This window comes from Aristolochia californica, unplaced genomic scaffold, assembly GCF_029961685.1.
Source record: "Aristolochia californica isolate CCGP_79_NKW_82.1479 unplaced genomic scaffold, dmAriCali1.0.hap1 SCAF_12, whole genome shotgun sequence".
In the NCBI taxonomy this organism is placed as follows: domain Eukaryota; kingdom Viridiplantae; phylum Streptophyta; class Magnoliopsida; order Piperales; family Aristolochiaceae; genus Aristolochia; species Aristolochia californica.
In genome coordinates this window covers 19,021,462-19,033,095 of record NW_027181793.1, presented here as the reverse complement: position 1 = coordinate 19,033,095, position 11,634 = coordinate 19,021,462, and the positions used below count along the sequence as shown (strand labels likewise).

The following is an 11,634-nucleotide window of genomic DNA, read 5'->3' as shown; positions in this document are numbered from 1 at the left end:
TTGAGACTTGAGAACCTAAGACCTAAGATTAAAAACACCCCATTTCAGTCTCATGAAGACAAAGAAAAAAGTGAAGAAAAGTGCAGGAAGGACCCTTGTTTTTTTTTTTTTTTTTGTGAAGTCACAATAGACAATGGCAAAACCAGTTCAAAAGGTCAAAACAATTTCGAAATAATTTTTTTGAATAATAGTTCTTGTTTCAAAATTCAAAAACTGTGAGAATTGATTAACCAGGCAATAAATACCCTGTCCAGGAAAAGTGTATCAATCTCTTCGTAATCCCAAGGCAATTAACCACACAAAAAAACAAGTTTTATCCGGCTTCCGCTCGTTCCATTAAACCCTGGAGTCTCTTCACCGACGACCAAGTGACCACCTCTCGTCGTTCTCTCGATTGCCCAAAAGCCTCCCTCGTCGGACAACCGCCCCTACCTTCACACATTTGTAGGTAAGCATCTCTCTCTCTCTCTTTCTTTCTCTTATAGACTTCGTCCTCCACTTAGTTTTGCTCCATTTCTTTTTGTGATCGATGCTATTGCCTTCACTCTTTTCTATGTCACTGCGGAACTCTTTCTTACAGAGTGTTAGACTCTTAATCGTCGTTGGTAACTATGCCTCGTGTCACCGCTCTGTTTTCTGTGTTCTATTTTCTCTGCTTCGTTTCTCTTGTTCGGAGAAACAGTTCAAGGGTCAGAACGGAATTCACTCGATGATCGATATATACGAAAGGTGTAAAGTTTAGTAAATCAAAATTGAATGAAAGAGGCAATTTGGGCGCAAATGCTGTTTCTTAATTTATTAAGAAAATGCTTTATTTTATTTCAAGTCTGTCTTTAATGGTCTTCCTCTGTTGGTCTTCTTTGAATCAGTTTCTGTTCCAATGAACTACTCGCCGTCATAAAACTGAGACCACAGTGAATAGTATCCCATCATGTGCTTCAATTATTTTCTGAGGTACGGTGTACTGTTATATCAGTGCACGCGTTAACTTATGTTTCTATCTCTATTCTCTCCAACAAATTCCTTAATTCTTAGTTCTGAGTCATGCTATTTTCTTTGAGAAGGAGAAAAATGAAAATTCATTATCATTCTTCTAGTGTCATTTGCTCAAAGTATGAAAAGGATGAAGATTTATCATGATCGAAGAGGGGATCTAGCTTTGACTGAAGTGGTGATAAGGAAAAAAAATTACTTTATTAAGCATTGGACCAACCGCCCACCATTGGCTTCAACAGACTCAAACACGGTTATCAATGCGAGAAAAAAAAACCCAAGACAGTTTGGAGATGAAATGCATAGGAGGGAACAAGTGATGGGTTTTGGAGGCTGAAACAAAGAGTAGAGCTATTGCCTAGCAGAAGAAGAGAGAGGAGAGGTGACAAGAAATGAATAAAATGAACTTGTATTATTGAGTTACCTTGCCTTCTGTTATTCTCTTTTTTTATGTTTTACTAAATTCTGAGAATTTTACACACAAAAGTTAAATCAGAAGACGGCAACTGCTTCGACAGGAGTTATGGAGAATATTAGCACCCAAGAAAATATCAGTGGTGGAAACTACTAGCCTAGCCATTGAGGCAGATAGCAGCCAGTCTTTTCGGTCTATTCTGCTGTTTGGTGGATTTTCTGTGGAGCGAAGTGAGCCAATCTATTTTGGTTAGCTTTTTGTTTCTTCATGGAAACAGAAAGATAATAACTTCTCAAAAATTTCTTCCTTTAGACTGTAGACTTCTCTAAGAACAAGAAATAAATTGAACTATGATAAAAAGAAAATGACTGATTGTCCATTGGCTCAATTACTAAGCCTTCGGCATTCCTTTCAACAGCATTTTTTTGCTGTTACCACTCCAGTTATTTTGTGGCTACTGGAAGTGCATTTACCAAGATTGCATGTATATACATTCATAGCAACTCGATTTTTACACGTGAGCCTAACACATATGTAAAATTCATACAGATATCTCACTCTTTGTCATTCGCAGTTGTTGCAATGTTTCAATGGAAGATGGTTTCTCTGACTTCTCCCATTGTCCATCTTCCTTCTCTTCTGCTCTCATGCTATTGAGGTTGAAGTTTACTGGTGATTGCCATGATTATGCTGCACCATCTTAAAAGAAGGCCAAATGAAAAAACATGGTTCCATGTTAAAAGAGTTTACAGGAAATCTATCTCATGTTTAAGGTGTACGCTAAGCTCTCTCTTTTTTTTAATGGCAATGGTTTTAATAAATAGGAGAGTAAAACAAACAAGAAAGGGAGGAAAAAGGAAACCTCCAAGAGAGATACACACTAGAGAGGCAACATATGCCCTCCAACAAAGTGTTGGCAACTAGCACCTTCTTTAGCAAGAGAATCTGTCATTCGATTGGTAGATCTAAGGGTGTGGGCCTAATTGATATCATATGCTTGAGCAATATCATAGACTTCGTCAACACACGGCTCAATCTCCATGTAAGAGCCGAAGCAGAAGTCATCCATCCATAATTTTAAAATTCCCTTCAATCCCAAGGGGCAGGTGAAAGTGTGCTATAAATAACCTCACAAGATGCAGAATGACCAAGACCTCAGCCTCAAGAGAGTCTTTCACACCACGGGGACTTAGAAAGCCAGCAATATGTGCTCATTGCAATCCCAAAAAATACCTCCAACTCCACTCCAACCAGGGTTGCACAAGGATCAATCACTGAAATTCAGCTTGAGAGGACCTTCATTTTGAGGCAATCGTTGAAGGATCTTTGGGGGCTTGTAAGTGGAGGGCTGAGCAAATTGGCTGAAGGTCCTTTGATAATTTCTCCCAGAGGAGAACAGAATGGATACAGACTTCACTGATTCCTCCTACTGACCTCGATTTGCTGGAAAATGTGAGATACATTGCAAGCAAGGCAGAGGTTCCAAGAAATGCAAGCCAATGTAAGTGTCAATAGTGTTTCTCCGATGAGGGACAGCAAGACAATGTTCAATGGGCTCATGAAGTGAATTCAGAAAACATTACTGAATTCTAATATCTGCCGAGGAAGGTAGACCAGATTTGACCCACCGGAGGGCACTTAAGGAATATGTGATCAATGGTCTCATTGTCAATGCCACAGGATTTACAGAGTGTTGAGCTTGCCTGGAAATCTCTCTTTCAATACTGATCAGTAGTATGGGCTTGTCCATACAAGGTACGCCAAAGAAAGTGTAGAACTTGGAAGGAGCAATGAGCTTCCATGCCAAGGTGTCTGGACAACAAGAATGCTCACTCTGATTGATCATACGAGTAGAAGGAGAGAGGGAGAGCCACGATAAAACAAGTTGTGAAATCCTAAAAGCAACCAGATGTGGTTCATTTCCAAATAATGAAATCCTCCCCATGTCCCCTTTAGCAAAAGGCGTCGTGCAAGGTTGAGAGCTGCCTCATGGCATCCATTTCATAGGCATTAGCTTCTATCCTCAGATTCAAGTTCCAACACCACTTGCCATTAACTCGAGAACAAGCAGTGCTGACCCTGACTAGATTGTCCGGATATTGAGCTATTTGAGAGATGGTAAGGTTGGCATATGTCTTCTTGAATCCATGTGTCAGTCTGGAATTTTACCCTGTTACCAGTCCAGTCTTCACCCCAATCGAATTCCTCATCAGAAGATAGTCTGTAAGCTAAGAATCTCTTTCCGTAATCGTGATGAGCCACTTTTACAATTCTAGGGCTGCGAAGCATTGTGATCATAAGCTTATTACCTGTCAATAATTCCGCAAAGGGTGTTTTTATCATATGGATAAGCTACTTGGTGTGTAAGGCCCAGTTCATATCCTTGATCTTTCCAACTCCCAATCCACAGTGCTTCTTGGCCTTGCACATCTTGCCCCATTTTACAAGGTTGTATTTGAACTTGTCTGAAGCTCCTCTCTACAGGAATTGCCTTTCAATTTTTTTAATTTGGTTAGCCTCCTTTGTTTAAGCACGTGATTTTTTTTTTAAAAGCCAAAGGCTAAAGAGAACAAATATTAAATTTTGTTAGCAACCTCAGCCAAGCAGGGGTTGTGGGAGTAATTAGGAACGCCAGTGAGTGTAGATTTGACTCCTTCCAATAGGTGATTACATTTAACCCGTCTAAGAAGATATTTTCTTATGGAGCCTTTCTAGAATAGGGTCCCAAAATCCAGCTGACCCTTTGCCTATGAAAAAAGGCAGACCAAGATAAGTGGATGGAAGATCCATAATATTGTAGCTTAAGTATTTTTGCTAATTCAGACGTTTGCCATATGCCTGCCAACACCCCCTCTCCTCCTCCTCCTCCTCTTTCCCTGTGACTATCGACCCAAAGGCCCAAGTCATATATGAGCACAAGAGCTTCACATTTCTAACCCGAACCAGATTGGCATTGCAAGGGCAGATAGTATCATCTGCAGATTGGAGAACCAAGTATTGAGAGGTGAGTCTTTTTCAAAAAAAAAAAAAGTTAGAAGGCCCATTTGACAGCCAGCCATGATCCTGCACTACTTTGAAAAGGGCAGCCAGACTCTCTCCCACAATATTGAAAAATGAAGGTGGGGCATAAGAGGTCTCCTTGCTGAATGCCATGTGTGCCTGTAAAGTATCCTTTTGCTGCCACATTAATTAGTGTAGAAAAGGTTGGAGAGGTGATAACTACTGATCCAAGATCTGTATCTCCTACTAAACCCTATCTTGCCCATGATATGGTCTAGAAATTGCCAATTCACCCTATCAGAAGCCTTTTTTTTCCTATCAAGCTTAATTATAGCCTTTGACTCGTTTTTTATATGCATGTGGTTTATGAGCTCATGCACCGAGAAGGTGGAGTAAGAATTTTGCCTCCCTTCGATGAATATATACTGATGTTGGCTAATAATAGAGTCCAAAACTCTGAAGCCTGCTGGGGAGGACCCTAACAGTCAGTTCACATGTGAGAGTGACCAAGCTAATAGGTCTGTACTCCCTTGGTTGCTCAGATTCATCTTTCTTTGGAGCCAACACAATGAACGAGGCTCCAATTGTTTTACTAGTTATTCTGTTCTAAAACATAACATCAGGTTTGATGAAGTGCCAGCTCATCTTTAAATTCGGCATGGAAAGTGTCAGGCCTGTTTCTGTATCAAAAGGCATAAACATAACTGTTGCTTCAATTTCATCAAAGGTAAATGGCTTCTGAAGATCATTTGCTATATTTGAATCAAGTCCAGATGCCTAGATTCTCTGCAATAGGCCTATTCTGCAACTCATCCTTATAAAGGTCTCCGAAGAATTTTGGTGGGAACATTCGAGGCCAGTGAAGCTCTATGTTCATATGAATAAGATTTTTTGGTTGGATGATGATTATTCTGTTTGCCTTACTAAATTGCTTATAGCTACTAAAGATAGGATGTTACTGCTGAGTGCGGCGAATTAAGCAGACTATACTGTGAACAATTTAATCTACTTGAATTTGTTTGGTATTCTAGACCTAGCTTGCTATGCTCAATAGTCCCGTGAGTTTTGTGAAAGAACTTATAATTTTTAAGACTTCCTGAGAATACACTCTAGGGGAGGGATGTTCCACTAAGACTGGATAAGTTATCTAACAGGATCATGTTGGCCTAGCGTGTTTGCTTTTCATACATGGAAAAAAATGAAATAACTCACTCTAATGGAGGCATGTACCCTCTGACAATTAGCTTCCAACAGGAAGGAATAAACAAACAACTCGTTAGTTTAATGAAGTAATTTATTGTCATTTTATGATTAGTACTGATGTTTTATGATGCAAAAATAATATAACAGACATGATCCCTGATTATGATTATTACCAACTAGAACATATCTTCATCACAACAAATTTCTTCCAACTTGAGCTATGAGGTCTTGAGTTGGCTTCTCAAATCTTCTACTTCTTAGCTTGAACACTTGCCATGGACCCGTTAAATTCTTTGATGCAATGGTAATATCTAAAGAGACTAGATTAACGATTAGTAGCAAAATCTCAAGCTACTATTTAGTTATCATCAAAACCATAAGCTCTACATTATTTGAAATCTAGAACTAACAACATCCTGCAACAAGTTGCTTGACAAAAAATTATCATGCCTTTCCAAAAGAAGGCAGCTTTCAAGTGCATATGCATGCAAAAAAAACCTTCATGACCAGCCCTTAGGGTATTGTGATATTCTACCAGTTATGTTGTAATGATCAATGTGATATGTGGCACTATAATTCAGTACTTGTCAAGTAGAAGAGATTAAGGATAAACACTTAGATCCTTCTTTACTTCACCTATGATATAACAAATGTGCAAGAAGTCGTGTTCATAGGCTGCCTTAACATCCTAAAGTAGCATAGCAATGGGACAAAGTACTGACAATAAGTAAGTGGGGTCATACCTCCAAGACCACAAATCAACGGCTGAATTTTTGGAACTCTTCTCAGTCTCATCTCGCGGACAACTTGAGAGTCCACTTGGCGAGTTTTCGAGCTATGATTAGGGATTGTGCAGTTTAAAAAAAATGGAGTATTTATTTTCAAACTCATGATTCTACTTGCCACATCCATGTGAACTTGAATTGGGCCTCCAAAAGCCCATGTATTGTTTCGGTGTAAAGTTAGTTTTATCACATGTCTTCGAATATTTCTCATAAGATATTTCCATATCCAGGGCGGTTCTTGATCAAAACGTAGGAGCGGGTTGGCACAGATAAACCTTCGGAGAAAATCATGCTTTGTGCCTCAGCGTCGTTGAGCTTGGCTTTTAGGGCTTTTGCGTCAGATCCCCGCCATTACCAACTTAGCAATTATCCCAAGGCGGGCCTTTATCTGGATCTTAGCAAAAATTCTCTGCCTCTGCCTCGAAGACCTCTCTGTGTAGCTTTTGCTCGCCGTAAAAATACAAATTCTCTTACATCTTTGAAAGACAAAGTAAGGGCATTTTTAGACCATTACCTTTTTGTTTTCTGTATCATTACTGGAATGAAGCTTTGGTGGAGATGATGGTATAAAAGGACTCTATAAGATTATAATGGACTGGTAAGATTATAACGGACCGGTTTCTATAAGTGTTCCAGACTCTCGAAGTAGTGCTCTTTTGAATGATTAGATGGAGCTTAGATTTTGTACTGTGTTTAAGTTTTTACCTGCTTGAGCTTGGTCCTTTATGTGAATTATTGAATTCCTTTATGAAGTCGCTTCAAAACTGGTGGGCATTAATTTTGTTGTTATTTAATCTTTTAGTGGTTTCTGGTACTTCTGAATGACAGAATTTGAGTTTAAAAAAGAATTATTGTTTGATGCTATCAGTTCTCCTTATCTCACAATAAATCAGAAAATTTGTATTGTTTATTCATATTTAAGCTTGAAGTTAAAAAAGAATGCAGGTTGATTGTATTGACTCTAAACCACTTCCAACTTTTTTCTTTTTCCTTTTGTCTTGTTGCATTGCTGATGGATATAAATCGCCGTAGTATTAGAATGATACACAACTTTCTGTAGAAGGTATGTTTTATTATTGGATGAAAAAATTTCGTGGATTTTGTAAAAGAATATAAAAAATCCCCATATGTTCTTTTGTTTAGCAAGTGTGAGCTACTTACGTAATTTCATTATTTGTTTCTAGTTTTTTATATTGTATTGATTGAAAATGGTTATAAGATTATGTGTTCAAAGAGTCCTGTGTTTTTCTTGGAATTGATCATTTTCATATGTTGGACCTTTTTTAGAATGATTTTTATGTTTGTTTTCCACACAATAACACAGGACCTTTTTCCTTGCATTATTACTGTAAATCTGATCAACAAATGTGTGTGTTTCATTTATTTGGGTTTGATATTGAGAGAACTGAAGGCCTCTTGTATGACTAAAGCTCATAGCATGATGGGATAGTGAAGAATTTGATCAAAATGATCTGGTTGAGATTGTAGAACAGTTTGATGGTTTTGTTACTGGTTCTTTATCACGTCTGCTTATGTTTGACTCACATTAATGTTAAAAGACCTCAGTTTCAATTCATCAAATTTATCTGAATAAATGAAAGATACAATGAATGAATTGTGAAATTTGTACGCGCTTGGTTGTGTAATTAATTTTTAAATTGATGAAGCTTTTGGATCTCATAGAAAAGGATCATACAAAAAAAGGATAGGGAGGAAGATGATTTAGACGAAGATGCTTTTGAGGCACTCTTCAATCAACTGGAAGAGGATCTCAAAAATGATGATTTTTCTGCTGATGATTTGGATGACGAACTAACAGAAGAAGACCTGGTTAAGTTAGAACAGGAGCTGGAAGAAGCTCTTGGTTCTGAGTATGAGGATGAATTGTCTGGAATTTTACAGTCACATGATGGCAATTTAGAATCTAATTTTGAAGAAAAAGAAGAAAAAAAAGAAGAAGAAAAAGAAGAAGAAGAAGAAGAAGAAGAAGAAGAAGAAGAAGAAGAAGAAGAGGAAGAGGAAGAAGAAGAACCTGTGAAGCTTAAAAGTTGGCAGCTTAGAAGATTGGCTTCTGCTTTAAAGATTGGCAGACGTAAAACTAGTGTAATAATCTTTTAACCTTTTTGTGACTTCAGTAACAAAATGCTGTTCTGTTCTGATTTTTTATTTATTTTTCTGAAACTTTGAGGTGTGAGTATCGCAGATAAAAAATCTTGCTGCAGAGCTTGGTCTTGATAGAGCGCTGGTTCTTGAATTGCTTAGGGAGCCACCACCAAATCTTCTATTGATGTCTGTATCTTTACCTGATGAAGTCACAGAGAATCCTGTAGATCAAGAGAAAGACGATGCACTGAAAACTCCTACAATGCCTGTGGAAGTTAGGGAACCTGAGCATGTTGCTGAACCAAAGTCAGAAGTAAAAGCACCAATCCATGTCATGGTGAACAGATGGTCCACGCAGAAACGACTAAAGAAAGTGCAGATTGAGACACTGGAAAGAGTTTATCACCGCTCAAAACGTCCCACTGTGAGTACTCCATGGATAAATTTTTGCTTTTATCTTTTTCTTGAGAGGTAGGGAATGTGCCATTTCACCTTCTTTACCTTAATAGGGACTTAGTGCTCCAAGCGTGCCCTCAAGTTAGTCAGTTGCAGCTGAAGTATATGTCTTGAGCCTTGTGGACAAAACTTAGGAGGACCCTGGTATGAGAAGGGCCACCAGTTGTCTTTCTCCAGCTTCAGTGCCTTCCTTTGTTCACATCTTTTTTGTTTTGAAAAAAAATGTCTTTGCTTGATATTCCTAGTCGGTTTTCGAGAGCAGGACCACTTCTTTGAACATTTACCAAGGATCAATGGACCACCTCCGTAGACAATCAGGACTTTCTCATCTATTCATCCCTTTACAGTGTTCTAATCTCCTCTTGTAATTCTTTCAATGTTATTTAGAACTAGGATGTCTTTGAACCAGTGGCATGGCTGGGCCCAGTGCAGCTCCACTTTAACCTGTCTGGACTACTGTGATGAGATAACCAGTACTACATTTGAAATTGTACTAGAAATAATCTTTTCTCCCTTCATTGCACAAAGGCTTGGCGAGGTTACTAGCTTGGTTGAAAGATCAGGTGTATTGACTATCTTTATTCGAATGTCGAAATTATAAAGTAAAGACTCAATGAATGGTTTACTTAGCTGGAAGTGCAGTTTCTGGTTTCAATTCATCCCAGTTGAACCAGTTGATCTGGGTCTGTTTCTTACAAGGTGGAGTCATTTGAAGGTCCAGAAACCGAAATGGGGGTGATTGTGGCCATTTCATTTAGCTTTCTTGTTAAGGGATGTTCATCAAATCCATTTGTTGCAGTTTAAGATATAATTGCAACTAATGGTACACATTCTTTGCTACTTGTTTCCATATTGTTGGCATCCATCACATGTGATATGAAAATTGGCATTAATTAATATACCCTTTTTCTTGTATGCAGAATTCAATGATCAATAGCATAGTTGATGTGACTAACCTACCACGGAAAACTGTAGTCAAATGGTTTGAAGAGAAACGCCTCCAAGATGGAGTTCCTGACCGGCGTCTTCCTTATTCCCGCTCCATGGCCGGCCATTCCTCTAACGAGTAATCAGGTCAAGTGATTTTTTTTGTATTTCTGTAATTATGTGTATTTGTTCTTGTTGCTCTACCTAATGGACGATGCTTTTTTACATTGTTTACTCTAGTTGGGGACATTTATTTTTGGGACTTACAGCTTTACTGTAATGTACTTACTGGATAAAAGCTAGGGCAGAAATTTGGAAGCATTATTCACTGGCAGGTTGCAACCTCCATTAACTGGCGTAATGAAATCATTGGGGGGTGGGTGCAATGAAAGGAGCTAACATCATCCCATGTCAACCATGTAACTTATTTTTCAGCCAAGGTGTCACGCTGTTATATCGGGTTAGGATTCGATCCTAAAGCTTCTGGCGTGTGGTCTAGCTTAGCTTACTTTGGGTGAAAAGGATGCTAGTAAGCATTCGTTTCAAGGGGAAATCAAGCCAAAAAGGAGAGAAAGAAGTTTTAGCATAAATGATGTATTCTTTGCACAAATTTTAAGATGAATATACTAAGTTTGTAAGGCTTATTTATAAGAAAATCAAGGATAAGCTACCTTTATCCCTTATATTACATGAGCCAATGAGGATTTGCCAAATAAGCAAGCAAATTACCCTATCACAAATTTTGAAGGGCAGCTGCCTCCTCTCCTTCCCCAACTCACCAACCCTTGCTTGGTGGTTGAGCCAAGTGCTCTTCTCCTGCCCAAGTAAAAAAGAAAAGGCACATAAGTTGGTGCCATCCTTCCCCCTCCTTCATTTTAAACTGAAACAAGGGAAAGGGAAAGGAAGAAGAGTTGTTAGCATTTTTACGCTGCAACTTTACTCAAAATATTTTTTAAACTGATTTATACTTGCAATTATACAATTTTAAAGAATTCATCTTTTGCTTACGATTAATGAGAAGTGGGTGTCATATCAACATTGTCTTGAAGCACAAGGCTCAAAACTTTTCCAAAATTAGAACAATTCACTTCAACCTTTATGTCTAATGGTTGCATAAGGTACCATTTATTGGACTATGCACTAACAAGATGTTACATAACCACCACAATATTAGCATGAATTGAGTTTTTTTTTAAAAAAAAATTAGTATCTTTTAAAAATTAATCAAGTAATTTTGAAGTTTTAGTGCGGAAAAAATTAAAAACTTTGAAAAACATAAAACGAAGGTATTTTGTTATCAACCTTCTCTTACTAATGATCACTAACCAAGAACTTTTGCTTGAGAAAATTTCACTGACAAAGAAGTACAATCAATCTTTGACATACAAAAATTCAAATGTTTCTTAGCAACCTTTACAAAAACTAAGATAGAAAATTGACAAAAATTTGTGAACTTATTTGATTTTTGAGATATCTCACCACCTATAGATAGTATAAATTCTCCAAGTCTTGATCTCGATTAGCAGTAGTAGAACTAGCATTTGGAGCTCTAGATTCATGCAAACTATGTAGTAAAAACAGTCAAAAAAAGAGGTTAACCGATCAGTAAAGACGAAGGAATCATTCACTTAAACCTTTTAGTACAATCGATCAGTCCGTGTAAACAAAAAACTCAAATTAAATTGTTTAATCAATTGACGATTGATCTTTAGTAAATCTTAAAACCTTCAACAGTTTTTTTGCAGATTTTGT

General features: G+C 37.8%; 1 protein-coding gene across 1 annotated transcript; it reads left to right on the top strand.

Moving 5' to 3' along the window:
• Positions 1-283: 283 nt before the first annotated feature.
• On the top strand, positions 284-10,261 carry LOC137945277 (protein OVEREXPRESSOR OF CATIONIC PEROXIDASE 3-like). The gene is made up of 5 exons (XM_068791087.1): positions 284-448; positions 6,627-6,886; positions 8,080-8,499; positions 8,600-8,923; positions 9,876-10,261. The coding sequence occupies exons 2-5, from the start codon at positions 6,686-6,688 to the stop codon at positions 10,023-10,025; spliced, it is 1,095 nt and encodes a 364-aa protein (XP_068647188.1). The 5' UTR covers positions 284-448; positions 6,627-6,685; the 3' UTR covers positions 10,026-10,261.
• Positions 10,262-11,634: the final 1,373 nt, after the last annotated feature.